This window comes from Mus musculus, chromosome 11 (genome assembly GCF_000001635.26).
Source record: "Mus musculus strain C57BL/6J chromosome 11, GRCm38.p6 C57BL/6J".
Classification (NCBI taxonomy): Eukaryota; Metazoa; Chordata; class Mammalia; order Rodentia; family Muridae; genus Mus; species Mus musculus.
In genome coordinates, this window is record NC_000077.6 from 52,230,234 (window position 1) to 52,254,620 (window position 24,387).

A 24,387-nucleotide genomic window follows, 5' to 3' on the forward strand; every position below is an offset into this window, starting at 1 on the left:
AAGCTTTGTTCCAGCACCCAAATCTCCATTTTCTGCTCTAAGCATTTGTTAATTCCGTTACTGGAGGCTCTCAGACCTCTGGGGAAAACCATATACTTTGTGCCATGCAGTGTGCTGGCTTCTTAGGCTCGCTGTATGACCCAGGACTGTTTAAGGAGCCCACCGAGTTTATGGCACGTGGAGGAAAAGGCTCTCTAGTGGGCCTTCCCTAGGAGGCCCGAAGCCGGAGCTGTGAAGGGCAGGCAGCGCTGCAGATAAAAAGCCTGAGAACTGTGGGTCTTTCATCTTCTGTCATCGACTCTGGCACCTGGCAGACATTGGATACCAGCAGACAAAGACCTGGTAATTCAACCCATTGCTTGGTCTCTCTGCCCAGTCTTGTCCTAGAGAAGCTGTAGTCTCTGGTTTCTTTAGGAGGCCCTGTGTGGAAAAGTCTTTTGTCTTCGTGGTGCCAGGAATACCAATCATGTGCTCACTGGTTAGGTGAGCCTGGCGCCTTGGTGGGGCTAGTGATGCTCCCTAGACACAGCAGGGCAGGGCAGGGCAGGGCAGGCAATTGCCCTCTTCCTGGCTGGGCTGAGGCCAGATGGGTGCTTTCAGGCCTCTCCCTTTACTTCAAAGCTGTTTCATTCTAGCGACCTTATCACAGCCTTCTTTGAGCCGCCTGTACAGCATAGCCTGTTCAGGTTGAGCCTGACTGTCCCCGTTCATTGCTGGATGGATCCCCAGCACTGGCCTCACAGATTGGCCTAGAGCATGGTTACCCAAAGAATGTAACCTCCATGCTACATTCACATTGACTCTCTCCAGGCTTGGCGCTTCACTCCAACAATGGCTATTTGGGGGCCTGGAAGCCTCTTCAAAGTTCAAAGGTAGGAAATAAAGGTGAAGATTAGCCAACAGGGTGGTCCTAGCCTCGAATCTCCAAGCTGGCTATTGGGAGGCAGACAGATCTGAGTTTAAATAGCGAGCTCCAAGCCTTATATAGTAAGACCCTGTCTCAAAACAAAACAACAAGAGTTTCAGGCAAGTATATATGTGGTGAAAATGCCTGTGACCCCAGCGCAGGTGGAAGGAGATCATGAATTTTAGACCAACCTGGTCAACATACTGAATTTACAGCTACTCTGTGCCAAACAGGGTCCCGTCTTAAAATGCAAAGAAAATAAAACTTTAAAAATCAAATAAGCAGGTGTACCATGTCAGGAGTATTTAAGAATTCTAAGCCGCCTAGGTTAAAGAAACACCTTTGTCTCAACATGGCATACATGTATATATATATATATATTTAATTCAGTATCAGTAGAGAAGGTTCAACTCCTGAACCCCTGGTCAGCAAACTCAATTCTATTTCCTTAGGTTATTAGGAGAGTAACGGTGGTCAGGCTGAGGCGACTCCTTTAAGGAAAACACACACCCACAACCGGTTTTGCGGTTTGTTGTTTCCAGGCTTTTCCAGGACTGGGGTCTTTCAAGCCGTTTAAGACAGCCCATGCCTGAAAGACCCTTCGGGTCGAGATGGTTTCCCAGCCGGTGCCGGAGTCCGCTTTGAAGGAGAGCATGGCGCTGTTTAGGCCAGCGGAGTAAGGAGGACGTCCCTCTCTTGCCCAGCCACCCCTCCACCCGCCGCCGCTCAGCACCTCTCCAGGAGACCTCTGCGGCGCTCAGGGTCTGCCGCCTGTGTTTCGACTGCCGTCAGGCGATCTCAACGGCCAGCCCGGCCGGCTGTGTGACGTCACGGGCTCGGGGTCCTCGGCGCCTGCGTCCCGCTGCTATAAAAGGCGACGCCGCGCGGCGCCGCTCGAGTGGCCTTGTTCTCGATACTTCGTTGTGGTTGTGAACTCTGTCCGGCAGCCTCGGGCCTGCGGTCTTGAGACGGAGCACCGTGAGTAGCAACCCGCGAGCCGGACACGTTCCTCGAGGGAGGGGCTGGGTGGGAGCCTCGCGTTGGCTGTGGAGTGCACGAGGCGGCGAGGCGACCTGGCCTCGTATCCTGAGGCGCCGTGCGGCCCGTTGCAGACCCCCGGACCGCGGGAGGCACGAGGAGGCCGAGTCAGGCCTTCAAGGGTCTCCCATCCTTTCGGCGCTCGCTCAGGGAAGAGAGTCGAGCCCTGTGGCAGGCCTGCCGCTTTGCAGGCGACGTCAGTCGGCCCCAAACGCGACTGGAAGGCCCAGGCTTCGTACCGGGCCTGCCTTAGCGACAGGCTTGCTGCTCCGCGCTCCAGGCCGGGTGGGCAGCGAGGCTTTGAGTAGGGGTCCTGGGCCGTTCCAGGTGGTGGCTGTCGTTGCCATTTGATTCTTGGCTCCCTCCCTTTTCTCCTGTATCTGGCGTCAATTAGCTCCTTATTGGTCTCACCTTTTTAACCACCGAATATGCAGGTAACAGACTCCCAATGTTTCTTTGCGTTTTGTCACGTTCTGCAGTCTCTGAACTTGTTACTGTAATAGACACTGTCGTCTGAGGTGTGTGGCATTTGACGCTAAAACCTGAGGTGTTTGGGTTTTTTAAGGGATAGTGCTAAAACCTGCCTTCTGGTTCACTTTTTCACGGAGTCCTCAGGTTTGGAGACTCAGTTTTTCAGCAGAATGTTACAGTAGACTGTATTGTGGCATAGAACAATGCAGTCTCTTCCGTCCTGCAGTGTAGTAACAAGTGTCAGAATTTCGAGTCACTTAAAACAGGTTTGTTTTTAAAGTCTGGTATACTAGAATTCTCATGCTAGACTTGGATGATTAATTTCCAAGTCTAGGAGCTTAGAGAACTGAAGAAGGGTTTTTTGAAAGCATATCAAATCGAAACCTCATACATTATTACTTAAAAATTTTGCACTTAATTCCAACACAACAACAAAAGTGAAGTCTAGGATTACAGAGTGCGTTGAATTACAGATTAACCGATTGCCTCCCTGTCATTTAATAAGATCCTGGCTCCCTTGCAAGTAACCTAATACCTAAATTTGACTATGACTAAGCACATCTTTATTTATTGTGAATTATTTCAAGGAAATACGGGGTGGTCTTTTAAAATAATTTTATCAACTACATAGACTTGTTCTGGAATGCTCATTGTAGTACTAGAGATCATAAAAAGAACACAGTGTCTTGCTATTAAAAACTGGCCTATTTTAACTTTTATTGTTGCCTTATCATAGGGAGGGTCTGCTGCTCTGACTTCTCTGTTCTGCAGACATGTTTGTTAGTTGAAAAGTGAACTCTTGAGTCTCTTCAACCATGGATGAGTGGGAGCTGGGTATTTCAATGGATGATTGTAAAACAAGCTTTACCTCTCCCAACCCCCTTTCTTGAAGCTTGTTTACTTGAGGAATTGGGGACAAGTGTCTCAGAAAGCTGAATGAATATTTTAGGAGATGTGCTGAGTCTTAAGTGTTTGACCCTAAAATAGGTGTAGTAGTTATTTTAAATGCTAAACCCTGTACTTTTGTGAAAAATCGCGTTAGTAATACAACTCAGATCCAGAAATGCTTAAGAAGTACCTTTAGAGTAACATTGAAGGCTTGTATCTTCCTTAGAAGCACAGACCTGCCTAGTTGCATGTGAGGTAGGGATTTTGGTGCCCACCTTTAGTCCCAGCACTGGAGGCAGCGGCAGGTTTATGGCTGAGTTCAAGACTAGTCTTAAGTTCCAGGACAGCCAGGGTAATACAGAGGAACCCTATCTCAAAAAACAAAACAAAAACTATCAGAAAAAAAGTTGCTTGTGAATTTTAAAGAGGTCTTGAATTAATCCTCTTTTGAAGGGATGAGGGGGAAATCTGATGATAAGAAATTGCTGGCTTAGAGCTTTTAGTATTAATACTGATTTGTTTTTATTTGGCTTTTTTTTTTTCCCTGATGACTCATTTTATATCTCAGTTGATAAGGTTTTGGATTTTTGTTTTTGGGGGGATTTGTTGAGTTTAGTTTTTGAGACGGGGCCAAGAAAACCAGGCTAACCTTAAATTTATTTTCCTATGTGTCAAGAAGATGGTCATAAACTCCTGATCCTTCTATTTGGCAAACTGTTGGGATTATGGGATGTACTTGCTTGGCTCACCTTTTGGGGAGAGGGGGAGAGGGCGGTGTTGCAGATTGAAATAGAGCTTTATACGTGTTAGGCATTATACTAAGGAGCTATATCTCCAGCCTCTTTTGTATTTCATTTTAAGCAGACTCTTACTGAGTTCCACCAAAGCTGGCTTGACCTCATTATGTTACTTAGTCCTTGAAATTATGATCCTCACTCGGGCATCTAAAAGCTGGGCATTACAGGACTTTTCTCTGTATAGCCCTGGCTGTCCTGGAACTCACTCTGTAGACTGGCCTTGAACTCAAAGAGATGCACCTGTGTCTTGACTCCCAAGTGCTGGAATTAAAGGCATACACTACTACCATGCCATTTTAAATTAATTTATATTTGGTGGGTGTTTTTGTTTTTGGAGACAGATTCTTACATAACCTAGGCTGGATTTGAACTTGGCTGTGTGCCTGATGTCTGAATTCCTGTGTCTCAAGTACTGGCTTTATAGGTGCCTGCCACTATGACTTAAATGCATTTTTGTAGTTTGCTTTTGTGGAGACAAGGTCTGTCTGTGTAGTCCTGGCTATCCTGTATGTAGCTATTTAGACCATGCTGGCCTCTGTCTGCCTCTGCCTTCTAAGAGCTGGGATTAAAGGCCTGTGCCACCACTCCTGGCTCTAAATGCATTTTAGAAGAGTTTTTTGTTTGTTTTGTTAGAGTTTCTCTGTGCAGCCTTGGCTGTCCTGGAACTTTCTCTGTAGACCAGGCTGGCCTCAATTTATAGAAGTCTTCCTGCCTCTGCCTCCCAGTGCTGGGTTAGGGTAAAGGCATGAACCACCACCACCCAGCTCCTTTTAAAATTTTTATTACCTATTGCTCACTCAGGTGTTCAAGTTTGGGATTGTTTGGCTAAGTCTCTACCCAAAAAAAAAAAAAAAAAAAAAAAAAAGGCCTGTTTCAGCCAGACAGTGGTGGAGCAGGCCTTAATTGGAGCAATATTGAGTTCAAGACCAACCTGGTCTACAGAGTGAGTTCTAGGACAGTCACAGCTACACAAGGAAACCTTGCCTCGAAAAAAACAAAACAATAATAGGTCTCTTCTAAATTTAAGTTCTGTGTGGGTTTTAGGGATGGTATTATGAGCTGTCTATACGTCCTTTATTATCTTGTATGTGTTCTTGTTTAGAAGTGAGCATACCCAAGTCTTCTCCTTGAGGTAGTTTACTTGTTTTTTACCAGTAGATTTCATTGTAGGAAATTTACTTTTATTTGATAGCTTTGTTTATTTTGGATTGACTTTGCTCAGGTTTGTTAGTAATTGTGGCAGTTAATTTTTCAGATTGAGTAGTTGTTACTCCATGACAGCATAAAGGAATATAGAAAGCGTGTATTATATGGAGATTTCTTGGTTCTGCCAGCAGATGAACAATGACACAGAGACTTTGTTTTGTTTTTTCGAGACAGGGTTTCTCTGTGTAGCCCTGGCTGTCCTGGAACTCACTCTGTAGACCAGGCTGGCCTCGAACTCAGAAATTCGCCTGCCTCTGCCTCCCAAGTGCTGGGATCAATGGCATGCGCCACCACACCCGCGACTGTCAGCTCTTTATTAAACCAAACATCCAGCAAGGAAGGTGAGGAACCATAAAAATAACAATACCAAAATCGGAGCCATACTCAGCTCTCTGCCAATACAGAATTAACAACTGAATAGCACAAAAGACAACCATCACACATTGTATAAAAGTCACCCCACAGTGTGTCTTAAAATTTTTGAGGAGCTAGCAAATGGTTGGCCCAAGCCTGATGATCTAAGCCTGATCCTTGGAACCCACCCAATGAAAGAGAGATCCATCTTCCTCCAACTTGTTCTCTGACCTCCACATGTGTGCTGAGGTATATGCACACCCACACACATCTAAAAGTAGATGTCAAAAACACTGCTCTTAAAACCAGTTGTATTAATCCCAGCACTCGGGAGGCAGAGGCAGGCGGATTTCTGAGTTCGAGGCCAGCCTGGTCTACAAAGTGAGTTCCAGGACAGCCAGGGCTATACAGAGAGACCCTATCTCGAAGGAAAAAAACAACAACAAACCCAACAACAAAAAGTTGTAAATTCAGTACCGCCTTTAAATGGACCTTAAAGACTGAGAAAATATTCCTCCCTCCCTCCCCTTTCCTTGTTCCTTTCCCATCTCTCCCTTTCCCTCCCCTGTTCTCTCCACCCTTTCTTTCTTTCTTTCTCTCTCTCTCTCTAGATAAATGCAGAGCCAGGTAGTGGTTTCACACCTCTATCACAGCACTTGTGAGGCAGATGTAGACAGATCTCTGAGTTCAAGGTTAGCCTGGTCTATAGAGTTCCAGGACAGCTAAGGTTGTTACACAAAGAAACCCTGTCTTACCCCACACACCCACACCTTCGTGCACACACACACACACACACACACACACATACATAAAACAATTTCAACAATTACAGGCTTGTTTGTGAAGAACTTAGAACAGTACAAACTGCTTTCTGACAGACTAGTTGATGAAATGTCTTGTAGGATGGAATTATTAGCACTTAAATTTCTGTACCCTTTTTAGATGCCTACGATAAAGTTGCAGAGTTCTGATGGAGAGATATTTGAAGTTGATGTAGAAATTGCCAAACAATCTGTGACTATCAAGACCATGCTGGAAGGTAAGTTTATGAGACCTTGTGTGACAAAAGGGGGTATCTATAACATAGGATGGGGCATGTAACTTGCAAGTATTTACTTGAGCTCGTCTGTTAGAAGCTTGAAGATAATTTTCTTTCTGCTTTGTGTGAATAAAACCATAAACTATTAAAGTGTTTTTATTTATTTATTTATTTTTTAAAGATTTACTAGGCAAGGTGGCTCACACATTTAATCCCAGCTTTTATCAGAGCAGAGACTAGGGATCTCTGAGTTCCAGGCCAGCCAAGACTGCATAGTTGACACATTGCCTCAGAAACAACCAAAAAAAGATCATTGTGTGTGCAGGCATGCCATATCACCCCAGATAGAATGTTTCAGGAGTTAGTTTTCTGCTTTCACCTCTTCTATCCTACTTTATTGGTGTTTGTTGTGTTTTAGCTTTTGGTTTTGAGACAAGTCTCTCTTTGTAGCCCATGATGTTCTGGAACTCCATTTAGACCAGGTTGGCCTTGAATTCAAGGAAATTCACCTGTCTGCCTTCTAAGTGGTGGGATTAAAGGTATGCTCACTATACCTGGCTACTTTGTTGTTTTTTAACTTTTTGTTAATTATGTGTGTGTTTAGGTATATGCACATGCTTTCAATTGCCTGTGAAGACCAGAGGAATTGGGTTCAGCTGGTGCTGGAGTTAACAGGTGGTTGTAAATTGCTCAGTATGGATGCCAGAAACTGAACTGGGTCTGCTACAAGAGCAATACACTCTTTTGACCAATATACCATCCAGTCCCTCCCCATTACCCCTTCCACTCCCTTTTGAGGCAGGGTCTCTCTTGTTTCTGCTACTACAATACACATCCTTACCTCTTTGCCACAAAGAGTGCTAAGATTACAAATACAAGCTGCCACATCTAGCTTCTAATGTTGATTCTGAGGATCAAATTCCCCTCTTCTTACATAGCAGACTTCTCCCCAGTGAGTCCTCTTACTGACCCTAATGTGACTTTACATATCAGACAATGGTTCCTTTTTGCTTGTTTTTTTGTTTTTTAGTTTTTTGAGACAGGGTTTCTCTGTGCAGTCCTGGCTATTTGAAACTACCTCTGTAGACCTCTGCTGCCTGGAATGCAGATCACTTGCCTCTGAGTTCTGAGTGTTGGGATTAAAGGCACATAGTACCATGCCTGACTACAACAGTTCTTTTCTGTTTCAAGTAAATTGGATTTAAAAGTGTCGTTTGTATTTGTTTTGTTTTCCTGACTATAAAAATCAAAACATTTGGATAGGGGATTATCTTGATATATGGCAACCAAGTAGAACTGCTTGCTGTTTTGTTGTAGAAAAGAAGCTGTATGGATCAGATGCTCTTGAAGACTTTCAAAAGTCTACACCTGAAGACTATCTGTATTTAATTTTTTTTTAAGATTTATTTTTATGTATGTGAGTACCCTGTCACTGTCTTCAGATACACCAGAAGAGAGGGTATCAGATCTTATTACAGATGGTTGTGAGCCACCATGTGGTTGCTGGGAATTGAACTCAGGACCTCTGAAAGATCAGTCAATGCTCTTAACCTCTGAGCCATCTCTCCAGCTCTGCATTTAATTTTTAAAAAATTATTTTTATTTTCTGTGTACATCTGTTTGGCTTGCCATGTGTATTATGTACCATGTTCATGCAGAGGTAAGAAGAGGGCATGGGATCCCTTGGAACTAGAGCTGCTGGGAACCAAGCCCCAGGTCCTCTATCTACAAGAGTAGCAAGTGCTCATAGCTACTGAACTGTGTGTGCATTTAGTCTTTATTATGTGTCCTCTGTGTGGTGTGAAACGTGCATACCTCAGGACAACTTTGGGAAGTTGGTTCTTTCCTTCTGTTGTGAGTTCTGAAGATCATTGATCAGTTAGTTAGGCTTCCATGGTAAGCACTTTTTACCCAAAATGTTTGGTTTTGTCGGTTTTTTTTGGTTTTTCAAGACAGGGTTTCTCTGTAAGCCCTTGGCTGTCCTGGAACTCACTCTGTAGACCAGGGCTACACAGAGAAACCCTGTCTCAAAAAAAACAAGCAAACAAAAAAATGGGTCCTGAAACTTTGAGAGCTTACTAATATTAATAGTATATACAGGAAATCTACGTACCAGTGTTTAAAGTTGATCAGAGAAATAACTTAGTAAGAATATTTTCTATTAGTTACAGGGTTTTATATAGGAAAGGTCTGCAGCTTATAAGTTCTTGAAGGATGCAAAGAGTAATACAGGTCTAGTGGACAGAATCTATAATTTTAGACTTGGAAGGTTGAGGCAGGACTCTGGAACAGGTTTGGGAGTTATATATAAAACCATTAGCTATTAAGATGGTGAAAGAATATGAGACATAATTTTTTTTGGTTTTTCGAGACAGGGTTTCTCTGTGTAGCCCTGGCTGTCCTGGAACTCACTCTGTAAACCAGGCTGGCCTTGAACTCAGAAATCCGCCTGCCTCTGCCTCCCAAGTGCTGGGATTAAAGATGTGTGCCACCACGCCCGGCATAATGTTTATTCTTAAAGAATTTACAAACTAGGAACGGTACCAGATACTAAACAAAACTTGCAGTAGCATCTTGAACGGTGTCAGTCCGTGTTTTAGAGAGACTCCAGTGTGTGGTAGTAGTGAGACAGGTTTTAAGTTCCATAATTTTGAGAAATCATGCTGGGCTAAAGTAAACAGTATTATTAAGGAAAATTAAGCTAGTTATAGTGGTGCATGCCAGTAATTACAACACACAGGAAGGAAGATCAAAGCTACCTTCTGCTACATAGACAGTTTTAAGGCCATCCTGAACTGTCCTTTGAAAAAAGGAGAATGGAGGTGGCTAGAATGGTGCTTCGGTGGTTAAGCGTACTGGCTGCCCCTCCAGAGGACCCATGTTTCTCAGCAGCCACACCATTCACACACACAGTAGCAGCTCACTACTCTCTGTAACTGTATTCCCAGGCCATCCAGCACCCTCTTCTGGCCTCCACAAGCACCAGGTATGCAGGTGGTACATGGACATATGCAGACAAGTAATCATACACATAAAATAAATACAGTTTTTTTTAAAGGAGAAATTGATATATTTAGTGGCCATTTGTCTAGATGGGATAGAATTGTAATACTGTAATTGGTAAAAATGTAAATGAATTTGAGAGGAATATTGATTTTAAAAAAAGACTGAACTTGAATTGTGTTGAGGGCTGGAGAGATGGCTTCAGTGGTTAAGAGCACCGACTGCTCTTCTGAAGGTCCTGAGTTCAAATCCCAGCAACCACATGGTGGCTCACAACCATTGGTAATGAGATCTGATGTCCTCTTCTGGTGTGTCTGAAGACAGCTACAGTGTACTTAGATTATAATAATAAATAAATCTTTTTAAAAAAAAGAAAAAAGAGTTGTGTCGAAAATGCCTTCGAGGGAACTAGGTGACTGGAGTGCTTGCCAGATTTCATAACTAATATAGGGCCTTTAACCTTCTTGGAGTGCTGGGGACTGAACCCAAGGCTTGTGCATTATTAGACAAGTGCTCTTCACCTTAGGTAGAGGACTTGTAATGCTGATTGCACAGGATATGTCTTCTATGTGACTTTTTAAAATAAAAACTGGACACGTTCTTTTTGGTAATTGGTATATGTCATATGGCACTTGAAGTCCTATATTCTGGTAAGAACATTGTAGATCTATTAAGTCTGTTGTCAAGTACCTGTTGAATGAAGGAGTATGGAATGATCACAATAAAGAGACAGTGGTTCCCCGGGCAGTGGTGGCACGCGCCTTTAATCCCAGCACTCAGGAGGCAGAGGGAGGTGGATTTCTGAGTTTGAGGCCAGCCTGGTCTACAAAGTGAGTTCCAGGACATCTAGGGCTACACAGCGAGCCCTGTCTTGAAAAACCAAAAAAATAAGAAAAAAAAAAGTGGTTCAAGTATCTCTGTAAAGGTAGGTAAGTTACAGCAACTTTGCTCCCTCAGTACTTGTTTTGGCAATGGAAGTATTTGCTTCATCTTAGTGGTTGCTTGATGTGCTGATCTGACCTGTCCTGCTTCAAAGAAGCATTTGCCATTTTAAAGAGCATTAGTTGCCTAAAAACTTGTGCAGACTGGCTTTGATCTCAGAAGTAGATTGGTAGATAGCAGTAGTTAAAGGGTTCTTTGTCTTTGTATCTTTTGTGGGCTCAGAGCAGAGTGGTTTCATCTGAAGTGAAGTACCTTACAGGATCCTAGCCTATTGAGATGTGGCGTTCTTTGAGTTTGGCGTCTTCTTGCATTCTATGTTTTGTATCTGCAGTGTCCCTGGTTAGAATTTCATGTGACTTTAAAGTCAAAATTAAACTTTTTAAACTCAGGATAATCAGAAGTGGAAATCTTGATAAATGTGCAAGTGAATTGGCTTATTCAAGTCAGGAAGTGGTATCAGATATAGGTGTCTGTCAGAACACCCTGAAACTAAATAGCTTAAAGGGATGCGTTCTGCTTTCTGGTCGTAAAGAAAAAGATGCAGCATATCTGCATACTAGAGAAGCAGTTCTTAATAGTTGCAAGGACCTTAATATTACTCAAGCCCTTTTCCAAATAGCTTTATATTTAAACAAATGTAGTATTTTATGTTGTCTTTAAATATCAATATCTCACCCAAAGAGATATTTTACAGTATAGATTATTTTAACAGTATTTGTTGGGGAGTAGGGGTGGTTTTTATATATGAAACTTGAGGCTTTCTTTGCTATTTGTTTTGTCTTTGTTTACTCTAAACTGGGAAGAAGTCTAGGAAAACTATTGGAATTATGAGGAGAGATGATCTCTACTGGAACTTGTAAAGGGCCTCAGTGAATACTTTGTTTTTCAGTGCAGTGGTTTTTTTTTTTTTTTTTTTGGATCTCATCTAGACTTCAGGGTTGACCTTTTACTTTTCATTTGACTTTCAGAATATATTTACTTTTTTATGTATAATGTTTTGCCTGCATGTATTTATGTGCAACCTGTGTTGTTAGAGACTGTTTTGCAAGTTAATGAAGAGGGGAATCACTATAAAATGATTAATCGTAGTTGTGTAGTGCCTAAGGTCTATGGCAAAGAATCTCAGGCCAAGGATATCCCCAAAGAGTACTTCAAATATAAGAAATGAACCAATAAAATTTTTGGCTCATTTGTGGGTTGGGGAGGAGGAGACTAGGATTCAGTTTTTGCAGGTTGTTGCTGTCCATACTTCATTAAATTACCAACAAGAATGTGCCCCCATGCCCATCCATACTAGCTAGTTTTAGGTCAGCTTGACACAAACTAGGGTCATATGTAAAAAAGGAACCTCAGTTGAGAAAATGTCTCCATTAGATTGGTCTATGGGCATTTTCTTGATGAATGATTGTGGGAAGGCCTAACCCATCGTGGGTCCTCTCATCTGTAGGCAGGTAGTCCAGAGTGGTATAAGAAAGCTGGCTGACCAGGCAGAAGAGCAAGGCAGCTAGCAGTGACTTCTGTTTTAGTTCTTGCCTTCAGATTCCTGCCCTGGTTCAGTTCCTGTCTTGGCAGGCTGTTACCTGAAGTATATATAAGGTGAACATGATTATTTTCTCTCCAGTTGCTTTTGGTATTTTATCACAGCAATAGAAGTCGTATGTTGTTATGGAGTTGAGAAACAATGACTTTTCTCTCCTGGTTTTCTTAGATTTGGGAATGGATGATGAAGGAGATGATGATCCTGTTCCTTTACCAAATGTTAATGCAGCAATTCTAAAGAAGGTAAGCGATGATTTTGTTTTTGTTTTTCTTATTTTGGTACTGGGGAATTGAATTTAGGGTCTGAAACATGCTTAACATATGATCTGTTAGTAAACTAAGCTCCAACCTAGGTAAGATCTTTGGGGGGGGGGGTGGAGTTTGTTTTATTTCTTTGGTTTGTTTTTGTTTATTCATTTTTGTTTTCGAGACAAGGTTTCTCTGTATAGCCCTGGCTGTTCTGGAACTCACTCTGAAGACCAGGCTGGCCTTGAGATCAGAGATTGACTTGCCTCTGAGTAGTGATATTAAAGATGTGAGGCACCACCTCCTGGCTTGGTTTGTTTTTTTAAAATAAGGGTCTTGTTTGATAGCTCAGGCTGGCTTTGAACTTGGAAGAAATTCTACTGTTGCCTTGTGGGTGCCTGAATTGGAAGCATGTGTCACCATACCTGTCTAGACTTCTTAATGAACTTAGATTATAGTCATTCTGTTGTTTGTTTGTATAAATGAGTAATTTGGTATGTGTACATGTGTTTTGGTTGTGTACCTGAAGCCTGAGGAAGACATTAGGTGTCCTGATACATTCCTTCTCTATTTCCTGAATCTAGAGCTAGACTGTTAACCAGCAAGCACCCCAATACCACCAACACTAGGAGTTGCAAGTGCATGCTGTCTCAATATTTTTATATAGATACTAAGGATTCAAAATGGGATCCTTATGCTTGTTCAACAAGTGCTCTTACTGACTGAGCTATCTTACCAGCGAGGGGTGGGACGGGATGAGGAGAGAAGGGAGAGAGGGAGGGAGTGGGGGCAGAGAGAGAGAGAGAACACACGATAATTAAAATATTTTTAAAAATTGACTCTTAACTTTTTGTTAGACTTCCTTAGCGAGTTCTCATCACAGTGTAGTGATGCCCCCAGCATTGAACTGAAAGTCTTGTCATAGAATGCCAGAAGTATTTGTTGTTGTAGGTCATTCAGTGGTGCACCCACCACAAAGATGACCCTCCTCCTCCTGAGGATGATGAAAACAAAGAAAAGCGGACAGATGATATTCCTGTTTGGGACCAAGAATTCCTGAAAGTTGACCAAGGAACACTTTTTGAACTTATTCTGGTATGTTAATGTATAAAGTAGTTCTGTTGCAGAGCCTTTACCTATTAAAGGATTGAATTGGCTAGGTGCATTGATCTTCAACTGTGGATATTCTCTGTACTCACGCGATGTAATATATTTTAGTAGTTAAATTAAATGTAATGATCCAAACACCTTTGAGGGGTAGAAATAGCAGGTCAGATAAAGCAAAACTATTTTTTGCTGCCTGTGTGAAAATGGAAAAGAGTATGCTAATGCAAATCAGAAGAAAGCTGGTTGTATTTTGAAGTTAAGAGGGTTATTTTCATAATGATAAAGGGGATTGATTCGTGAAGAACAATTGTCATAGACATCTACCTAGAAGCAGAACTTCAAAAAGAGAAGAGGAATGAAGCACACAGTTGTGCAGGCATAGAAACTCCAGTGTTGCTTCTCAGTAATTATAACAAGTGGACAGAAAACCAGGTCAGCAACACTGCTGAACAGCTTGTCTTAATTTATATGTAGGATGTTATATTTAATTATGGCCATATAAATTCTTGTCAGGATAGACTAAGTTCTGGGCCATACAAGTCCCAGATGTAAAAGTATTCAAGTTATACAAAGTATGTTCTCTGACTTCAGTGGTAGAAGCATGAAAAATGTTTGAAGCTGGGTGCAGTGGTGCATACCTTTAATATAGAATATAGGGGCAGAGCTCTGAGTTTGAGACCAGCCTGATCTACATAGCATGTTTTAAGATACTCAGGGCTACGCGCAGTGAGGCCTTGTCTCAAAATAAAGTAAAACCTGGGGAAAAATTGTGAATATTTGAAAATTCAGTAATTTATTTTTAAGCCAAAGGAAAATTTTACATTAGTATTTCTAATTGAATTTAAATAAAACAACTTAAAATTTAGGATAAAGCTAAAGCAGTGTATAAGAAGAAAGCTAGTGCCGGGCAGTGGTGCCGCACACCTGCCTTTAATCCCAGCACTGGGGAGGCAGACGCAGGTGGATTTCTGAGTTCGAGGACGGCCAGGGCTACACAGAGAAACCCTGTCTTGAAACAACAACAAAAAACCCAAAAACCAAAGAAGAAAGCTAGTGAAAGGTGAAACTACATTGAAAATAATCAGTATTACAGGGCAGAGAATTTCATAAGAGTTCATTAAACGGGGTATCATTTTAAGCTCAATTTGATGTAAATTGTTAACCTTAAATATTCAGTACATATGACTAAAAAACCTGCTATTAATTACAGGCTGCAAACTACTTAGACATCAAAGGTTTGCTTGATGTCACATGCAAGACTGTGGCCAATATGATTAAGGGGAAAACTCCTGAGGAGATTCGTAAAACCTTCAATATCAAAAATGACTTTACTGAAGAGGAAGAGGCCCAGGTAGGTAGCACACAACCCATCTTCAATTGCTTTTTAAAAAGAAACTGGAACCCAATACCAAGACAAGAAAAAAAGCCCATCAGAAAGTCTTGGTCTTGTGCTGCTTACCCGAGAACACCTTTAAAATTTCCTTGATACCAGTGGGGCGTGGTGGCAAATGCCCTTTATCTCCCAGTACTTGGGAAGCTGAGGTAGATTGTGAGTTCCAGGGCTACATAGAGAAACCTGTCTTAGAGAACAAAAGAACTAATAACAACAAAAGTCTTGATACAAAGGCATAATGTGCATCTGTCTCTGGATCTAAGCAGTTAGGTGAGAGAGTTCTTGAAGACTTTAATTTTAATTCATGAGTATGATCATGGTGCCCAGAAGAGAGCATCAGATTTCTTGAAGTTGGAGCTACAGGTGGTTGTGAGCTGTGGGTGGGGGTGGGATAGGAATTATGTCCTCCAGGATAACAGTTTTAACCTGAGTTATGTTCAGCTTGCTACTGTTCTTTTAGAAACATAAGAAAAATGGATTTTGAACTAAAGAGGTTCTTCATTATCAGATTCTTTTTTTTTTTAAACCTGTGATATTTGTATAGGTTGTAAACTGTTGGCTTTAGAAATCAGGGCCTGATAATAGAAGAGTGGATGAGTTGGGTGTGCTTGCCAGCTTAGAAAGTGGGACTAGAGCTTTCAGTTGACATCTGCTGTTCAATGTTAGAAAGTTAGTCATCAGGTCTGCTTTTACTTAGCCTAATATTTTCCCAGCTTTCCATTTTCCTTTCTCATATGACATAGGCTATTGATGATACAGTATAGGTAGTGCTTAGCCATCTCAGGAAAGACAACTCAAGGTATACCTTCTGTCTCTTCTAGGTACGCAAAGAGAACCAATGGTGTGAAGAGAAGTGAACTGCTGTGCCTGTCACTGTAACACTAGAAGGGTTGTTCCAAATGCTAGTTGCACTGCTCTGTTTATAATTGTTAATATTAGAGATCAGTAGACAAACATCGCCTTGTCTTCACTGCATGTGTAGTTCCAGTCCAGATCAGACCTGTGGCTGAGTTTCTTCTGTGAGCAGAAGTTTCCTTTTCCCCCCATTACTCTGAATAAAACCGAACTATGGGTTCTCTGCGGAAAGTGGCATTTTGGGCTTTCCCTTTCTGTAAAGTGATTTCTGCCTCTAGTTCATTGTCCAGTTAACTTCAGTGAGCCTTTCAAAGTTGACATTGTAAATAAAACAACTTAAGAAAAGTATGCTGAAATAGAATTAACAAAACATGATACTTGTTCATGAATCGGAAACTGGAATAGGGCAGCTTGAAGTTAACCATGTGGGTGTCTTCCAACCTCTATGCTGCTGGTAAGCTTGAGTGCAGCTGGGCTCTCTTAATTGGATCTGAGGCCTTGTTTTTTCTTTTTTTTTTTCTTTTTTTTTTTTTTAATCTTCTCAGCTTTGAATATGTTGCCTAGAGATTTAGTTTACTACCCAGTTTGTGGTTTTGGAGTGGGAACTGTAACTCAACAATTTGTTAGCTTTTCAATTAAAAAAGACACTTACTTCATGTGGTATGTCATCTTTTTATCATCATTGTTCCCAGGTGGAGAAACACTACTTGCATGTAAAAATTAATTTAACCTTTTAACATTAAAGTGTATGGTAAAACTCAGAAAACAGCCATCCTAAGTGCAAGATGCTTTTCAATAAAAAGTAGTACAATAGGTAGTAAACAGTTGCTTTTGTGGATGTAAATGTGTTTCTTAATGAATTAAGGTTTTTTTTTTTTAAAGATTTGTTTATTATACATAAGAACACTGTAGCTATCTTCAGACACACCAGAAGAAGGCATCAGGTCTCATTACAGATGGTTGTGAGCAACTATGTGGTTGCTGGGATTTGCACTCATGATCTCTTACCCTCTGAGCCATCTAGCCAGCCCATTTGGTTATTTTTTAATTGTAGAGAATCTTGCTGAATGGTTGTAGATAGTACCCACATCTTTTTTAATCCCAGCACTTGTAAGGTCAGCCTGGTTTACAAAGGAAATTCTAGAAAGCCCAGGCTACAAAGAGAAACCCTGTCTTCAAAAGCAAAAGAAAAAAAAATTCAAGTGGGTTTTTTTTGTTGTTTTTTGTTTTTTTGAGGGGGTGGAGGGTGGGGGTTTGAGACAGGGTTTCTCTGTGTAGCCCTGGCTGTCCTGGAACTCACTCTGGACCAGGCTGGCCTCGAACTCAGAAATCCGCCTGCCTCTGCCTCCCGAGTGCTGGAAGTAAAGGCGTGCGCCACCATACCCGGTGATTTGGTTTTTTGAGGCAGGGTTACTCTGTAGACCAGGCTGGCCTCAAACTGCCTGGCCAGTGATTAGTTCTTAAGACGTAACTGCTCAGCCACTATTTTTAGCTTCCTTTATGGTAGATTTTCCCCTTTATTTTGTAATGCTGGACATTGAACACTAAGAGCTTTGCACACATTAAGTGCTCTCCCTCTGAGCCCCATTGCTAGACACTGCCTTTTCCTACTGAGGCTCCCATTTATTTTGTGTTTTTGCTAGCTAATGATAATCCCGTTACTTTACATTCTCGTTACAGTTGCTGTGAAGCATGCTGGCCTAGATTATCACTTTACACAGCAACTTGGCTCTTCCCTAGCAAAGCCTTAAATGTTGCCTTTTAATCCCCACTTTCTTTATTCTCAGATTAGGTTTAACTATGTATGTCTAGGCTGGCATTGACTCGGGGTAGGGTCCTCTTGCCTCATCTTTGAGAGCATTGGGAATTTGAGATGCACACCACCATTTTTTGTTCCCATTTATTTTCAATACATAGATAAAATAACATACCTGTCATCTTGTTCTAGTCTGGTTCTGCCATCTTTGTAAGATGGTCTTTACATTTGAATTTGAAACCTTTGTTAAAATATTAAAAATGCAGCAAAGTAGTGGTGGCACATGCCTTCCAGAACTCAGAAGTCAGGGGCAGGCATATCTTTCAAGTTTGAGGCCAACCTGGTCTACAAAGGGAGTTCTAGGATAGCCACAGCTACACAGAGAAACCTTGTTGTGAAAAGCAAAAATAAATAGGGCCTATGAGATGGCTGAGTAGATGAAAGCACTTGCCCCCAAGACTGATGAAACTGAGTTTGATCTTGGGAACCTACAGAATGGAAGGAGAAAACTAACTCCTGTGGGTGCTCTGCTACTTGCATGCATGACACAAAAACACACCCCCACCCACTCACACACACACTAATAAAAATTTTAAAATAGCCAGATGGTGGTGACACATGCCTTTAATCAGGAGGCAGAGACAGTGGGGTTCTCTTGAGTTCATGGACAGCCTAGTCTATAGAACTAGTTCCAGGACAGCAAGGTTACACAAAGAGACTAGTCTAGGAAAACAAAACACCCCCCCCCCCCAAATATATATATGAAAATAGATCAAAAAGTATAAAATATCTGGCTTTCTGAAGAAATTTAAGCCTTCCCCCCACCCCATTTTGTTGGTTTAGGAAAGAAGGAAGATGATAGTCCAATGTTAGCTGGAGTATTTCACTTGCCAGTTACTGTTATAACACATTTACCCAGCTTTGTAACCCTGCTTGTGTCAGGACAAACCCAAGTCTTTACTAAAGCTCTAGGATTATTGTTACATATCGTGTTTATAAAGCAAGTGTCAATTTCTAGGAAAAACCTGTGGGTGAGCCTTTTGAGACCAGGAGTGGAAATGCCAGGTCTTGCTATATGGCCCAGGCTGATCTCAATTCATGGACATAGAAGTCTTACCCTAGCATCTCTAAGGGCTGGAATTGGGGTGTGTGTGGGATGGGGGAGTGTTAGCATTGATGTCATGCTGCCTTGAGATTTAGTAAGCCCAGGATTTTGTGAGAATGGCAGTAGGAGTAGGGACATCACTATCTGTATTTAAAAGGTAAAATGAGCGGAGGTATGCTGAGTTTGTGTTCTCTCCTTGACTTTGGAAACTATAGCCTAGTCCTCTTTCCTGATGGCTCTCAGATATCTTTTACTATATAAAATACTATATTGACTCATATCAAACTTGTATTTGCCAAGAAGCTGAATTCTGCTAACATGACTCCTATTCTTTTAGACAAATGGAAAATAATTATAGGATTCAGATGAATAGATCTGATAGCTTATCTGAGGGAAAATTGGCAATTTGTGTCCACTGTTCACCAAACAGGTTCTAGGTCTGGTGTTGAGACCTTTTCCATGCTGGCAGTTTATGCCACTTCCTGTCAGATACTCATTTCTTTCTTTGTGTGTTCATATGTTCATAAGTATGCATATGTTGAAGTCAAAGGACAACTTTCAGGAATTGTGGGACCTGGGGGTTGAACTCAAGTTGGCATACTTGGCAGCACTTTTACCAGCTGAGCCATCTGGCCAGCTCTCCTTTCTTTACTATGTCTACCAAGTGCTTCCCACCCCTCCCCCAGAGCGGCTGGACCTTACTCTTCGGTGTGCATTTACACATTGCTGCTTTCCCTTTTCTTTCTTTCATTAATTTGAAGACAGCCTTGGCAGTCCTGAAACTTGCTATGTAAGCCACCACTGCACTGCTCCCTCCCCCTTTTAGACTTTGACATGAAGGCTGACTTGAAGCTGGACTGAGCCTCCACTGCATGGCCCTGAGCAGGTTGCTGTTGTTTTAGTCTTTCAGTCTGTTTTTATGATAGTTGATCCAGGACTTGACCACTTGATGGCAGGCCTTACTTAGGGCAGTACTTAGCATCACTGGATCAGAAGTGAGAAACCTCAAGAAGTACACAAGTTAGGTGCTGGATGTGAATGAGAGGACGCTCACAGCCTTGGATTTGAACCCAGGGTTTTGTATATACCAGGCAAGTACTCTACAAATGGAGCTATGTCCCCAGACAGGGAACTTGTTCTTGAGCAACCTTTAGGCTTAATTAGGGGAATGCATTTTATTGTGTTAGACTGGTGATTGCCAGCTAGAACTGAGGAGTGTCAAATTTTGTCTGGACCCAAACAAAGTGCCTAGCTGCCACCTACAATGCAGTGCTTCTCAATGCTTCAAACTCCTGTGACTGGTGGTCAGCTTTAATTTTTGCACACAGCCCCTCCAGTGCCCCCCCACACACACACACACTTAGGATTTACCTGTTTAGCTGTAAACAGGTAAAAAATAGGACATTTTTATTAAGGTGTAGGGTCTCACTATGTACTTGAAGGCCTTGAACATTGAATCCTATGGTGTGTTGTTGCTATTCCTGACTTTAAACTCCCAAAGCCTGAAGAGCTTCCCTCCATCCTGTGCTCCTCCCTCATGTAGCCAAGGCTAGCTTCTAGCTCAATGTATATCCCTTGTGTGTTCACCTCTGAAGTTGTGAGATTATAGGACTGGAAGCACCAAGGAACTTTAAGAAATCTCTGAAGAAACCCAAGGAAACTAGCCTAGCCTTCCTAATCACAGAGAAAAGCCACCTCAGCTTTAGTTAATTTGGGGCTCTTAAATTCTTTGATACGAGTCTGGCAAGTCAGATTTGACATGGTCTTGTATTCCTGCCTTCTGTTTGCTGATGATCAGAGGCAGGAAAGAGCAGAATGTAAAGTGCTACGCTGTTCCTCTCTATGAGGCTAGGCGTCCTATCCCTGCCCTTTGTTTCCCCAACAGAGATAGGCACAGATCTGGCTTGGGCTTCCACATGCAAAAGGAACTTGAGATACACGTGTATCTCGGAAGAGTCCAGTCAACTGGTCTTGGAAAAGAGGGAAACTTCTGCCTTCAACTTGGAAAATATGGCTTCAGTTGAAGCTGTTTGACAGCTGGCAGGGTTCAGCTCTGTCCATTCAGCATAGAGTGAGAAGTAATTGTAGCTGAGAAGAGTATTTAAGATAACGTATTCCAGGGAGTCCTAGTTATTGTCTTGGAATGGGTTACAAAGTCTGGGGGAGAGGGGATCTTGTTCTCTAATGTCTTAAGAAATTGGGTTGGTTCTCGGATGGCTGTGTGATGAGATTGGTGTGGTATGTGAAGTGGAATTAGGTTTCCATTGTCAAGTCCCTAAGACCTCCTCAGGTCTCAGGAATGTAGTGCTGTGAATTGGAAGGATTCAAAGTTTGTTTTTTTGGAGTCAGTTTTTCTAAAGGGTTTAATTCTAACAAAGTTGCCAATGTCTTGTCCCCACCACACACACACCAGCTCTGCACTCCACAAGGAGTGGATTGTTCAGTGTACTCTAGAGGATACACCAGATCAGATACAAAACCCCCAACTTGAACCTGGTAAGAATGCAAGGTCTTTTTGTTGTTTTTAAACATCGAGGCTCACAGCCAGAGCAGAATTCTTTAAAATGGGACAAATGCAAATGTCCAAAGATTGCCTGGTCATCTTTAGCATCCTCTCAGAAAAAGGTTAAAGTCCAAGATTTCAATTTCCAGTGTTCTATAAAAGTACTTTGGGAACTAAAAGCTGCAATGCAGAATAATGGTTTGGTGGCTGTCCTTGAACATTAAGTATGTATCTAGGTTGACCTACTGGGGTGGTGTTGATAACATCATGGTAGAGTTCTGCAACTTAGCAGCACAGTGTACTGTAACATGGTGTACCTATGTCTAAAAAAGTAGTCACCATTCCAACTTCACAGGTCTAATACTTAAGTGCTTTAAAAAGACAGTCCTAAGAATCTAGCAATCTTTGTGTAGGGCTTTTATGACAATAAATTTTAAGACTGGACTGCGTATTTTTCTTTAAATAAGTTTGAAGTGCTTTTCTTCTTTCTGTCCTTAGAGGACAGTAGATCCTGAGTACACTTGAGGTTGGACTGTTCAGTATCAGAATGGCAGCTGCTCGCTAGCTCATTGGTGCCCAAGGGTGTTGGGGAGTAGGCTGGCCTGCGTGATTGTACTGTCCGGATTAAAGGCAGAGCTTGGAATGTGAGCTCAGCTGTGGTGTCAGGACCAAGCCCCTGTCTGTCGAGAGACACTGATTGTGATTTTTGGCTTTTGCAGATTGGCAGTCTTGGAATCTTTGTTCATACTAAGGGATACACTTCAGGTTTTGTGAGAGAGAGAAGAGCATTAGTAGGCACTGCTGAGAGCTGCCATGCAGGTGCTGGGAACAAACTCCGGTTCTCTGCAAGAGCAGCAGTGTTAGGCCACCTCACCGTTAACTCAAACAGCTACTCAGTCAGACTTTGAAAAACCAAGTAAAAAGATTCTTTATTCTCATTGTTAAAAAAGCTTTTCTATGGTAATGCATTACAATACAAAAATATTTTGGATACAACAGTTTTTCTTTTTGAGAAAAGGTCTTCTATACAGCCCTGGTTGTCTTGGAATTCACAGAGGTCCCCCTGCCTCTATCTCGCAAGTGCTGGGGTTATAGGTGCACACTACCACACTTGGCCAGACTTTCTCAAGACTTTCAACACTACGTTAGAAACATGATCTTTGGATTGAGAAATGAGTGACTAAAGTAGGAACACTAAAGGGTTTTTTGTTTTGTTTTTGTGTGGAATACTTGGATAACCCCTTTTGGTTTTCTTTGGATTCAGGCTATCTACAGCGAGAATGAAAAAAAAAAAGTTAAAACAAACAAACAAAAAACTTGTTTTTCAAGGCTCAGGGTTAAGTTTGGCTCAAAAAGAGTTTCTAGAATGTGGCAAGGAACCATGTCCACCACAGAGAGGTTTTATGGGTTCCTTGCTTTAGTAGTAACATTTCTTCCTGCAGCCCCACAGAGAAACTGAAGCTGGCCGGTTCTCAATGCTGATAGGCTCTGGCTGTTGGGGGTTTGGGGTTTGCCCTCTCACAGCTGCCCAGGAGCTGACTCAGATGAGCTGGAAATGGAACTGGGAAGAGCCTGATAGGAAGGGTGCACACTGGGTTTAGGCCAACTATATTGACTAGTTGTTAATGCTGGTGAGCTTCTTGGGAAAGATTGAAATGAAAGCTGACTATTGCCCACCAGTAGGTAGTTGGTGCCAAGGTTGAAAGGCCTAAACGTATCCTAGTCCCTCCTCTTGCAAGCGCCTGAGAACACAGGGAGCCGCTTCCTCCGGCCCAGCTTATGAACAGCAGCTGGTTTTTGTAAACAGAACTTCTCGGTTTAAGAGAGAAGCATTATTGTTTAGACTTGTGGCTGGTTGACCACAGAGTTATTTTGTGTGACAAACCAGGTATTCTTGGTCCAAGAAGTATTGGCATGGGGAGGGTGTGGCAGAGGGCAGGAGAAGCATTTGTAGGGTAGGCAGCTGAAGAGATCAGTCCAACCCATCTGACCTACAGCAAACAAAACCTCCTAGGCCAATAGGGAGGTCCAGCCAGCAATAACAAGAGATATGGCTGTCAGAGGCGGCAGGATCCCCTTAAGATGATACATCTACATAGATCTAATCCCCCACCTCTTGAATTGATGGCCCCTGGTTCAGGGAGTTGTGCAGCCTTTGAAATCTTCATCACCTTAAGAGGACCCCTAGCTGGTTCCATGGGAGCTGGTCATGTTGCCTCCTCCTGAGTTAGGGGTGGGCCCCTGGAGCAAGCCAGGTGTTCTGTGCCTAGCAACCAAGGCTGTTAGGCTGCCTGTCTCTGAGATTCTTGTTGCTGTATCTGTGGATTCTGGAGGGTGCTGTGGGGGGTCTTTGGAGACTTAGGGGCTGGAAGAGTGAGAGCTGCAGAGCGACCTGAGAATGTTGGTGCTGGCTCCACTGGGCTAGCAAGCAGTTCTGTGGGGAAGGAGGGCAACAGAAGATACGAGGGTGAGTCCTGGGGAGCTGGGGACCGGGGACAGCCTAGAGCACTGTCATCGGAAGGAACGGGGCTGGGGCAGCGGCCTTCTCCGGGTAAGTACCGAATGCATTTCTTTTTCCTCCTAGGAATAGTGAAGAGAGTTATCTGTAAACAGAGGGTGAATCCACAGTCACACATCACAACCAGAAAATGGCTGACCTTCAACAGGCCCGGCTAACCACTTTTTTTCTCTCTCCATGGCCAAGGAAACTCTGGCCATCTTCCAGCCCTACCTGGCCCAGACCTAGGACAAATGCAATTACACGGGACAGCCACAAGGTGGCAAGAGGAATCTTGTGTGTAGGCCTGTGGGCTGCTGCTTGTTTTCCAGGGGAACCGTCTCTTAGTTTGGGTCTTTAAGCTACTGTTCAGTGTATATTTGTAGGGATTAGATGGGCATTATTAAGGCAAGGTTGACTAATACTTGTGAGCAAACTTGGTTCTCACAACCAGGCTAGTAGAAGAAATGCAAATTAACTGTTGTTTATTAATAGCTAGCTCTAGCACTTCGGGGACGATTTGTCTTTTGCTCTTTGTCTTAGGGCTCTCAATGGTACTGGCTGGCCTACCTCAGCCTCCTGAGTGCTAGGGTTCCGGGTGTACACCTGTCCCCAGCCACAATCTGTCTTAAACTGCACACATGGATGGAATAGGACCTCTCCTAGGAACGGAGTCTCCATTTCCTATTGTGAGCACAACACACACCCACTTCTTTCCTCCTTGCTCTTGGATGCTTCTCC

At 42.6% G+C, this 24,387-nt stretch overlaps 2 protein-coding genes across 13 annotated transcripts in view; one reads left to right on the forward strand and one right to left on the reverse strand.

The window, feature by feature from the left end:
* The first annotated feature begins 288 nt into the window (after positions 1-288).
* Positions 289-16,625, forward strand: Skp1 (S-phase kinase-associated protein 1). Of its 2 annotated transcripts, XM_006532786.2 has the most exons (7): positions 289-342; positions 1,450-1,885; positions 6,604-6,700; positions 12,354-12,427; positions 13,382-13,525; positions 14,748-14,888; positions 15,752-16,607. In XM_006532786.2, the coding sequence occupies exons 3-7, from the start codon at positions 6,604-6,606 to the stop codon at positions 15,785-15,787; spliced, it is 492 nt and encodes a 163-aa protein (XP_006532849.1). In that variant the 5' UTR covers positions 289-342; positions 1,450-1,885; the 3' UTR covers positions 15,788-16,607. The 2 variants fall into 2 exon arrangements, with proteins under 2 accessions (XP_006532849.1, NP_035673.3); NM_011543.4 differs by lacking the exon at positions 289-342 and having other exon boundaries at positions 1,762-1,885; positions 15,752-16,625.
* The window catches only part of Tcf7 (transcription factor 7, T cell specific), a 36,857-nt gene continuing 28,763 nt past the window's right edge, over positions 16,294-24,387 (reverse strand). For 6 of the 11 annotated variants that reach the window (XM_030245771.1, XM_030245767.1, XM_030245766.1 and 3 more), the window contains one exon: positions 16,294-23,729. In XM_030245771.1, coding sequence (XP_030101631.1) covers positions 23,650-23,729 — 80 coding nt within the window. In that variant the 3' untranslated portion in view covers positions 16,294-23,649. Of the gene's footprint in view, positions 23,753-24,387 lie in introns of all 11 variants that reach the window. The other 5 variants (XM_030245772.1, XM_030245770.1, XM_030245769.1 and 2 more) reach the window with 2 other exon arrangements.

Coding starts and splice junctions, on each gene's coding strand:
- Skp1 (XM_006532786.2), top strand. CDS start 6,604: ATGCCTACGATAAAGTTGCAGAGTTCTGATGGAGAGATATTTGAAGTT. Junction 6,701..12,353: donor TATCAAGACCATGCTGGAAG/GTAAGTTTATGA, acceptor TGGTTTTCTTAG/ATTTGGGAATGGATGATGAA. Junction 12,428..13,381: donor ATGCAGCAATTCTAAAGAAG/GTAAGCGATGAT, acceptor TTGTTGTTGTAG/GTCATTCAGTGGTGCACCCA.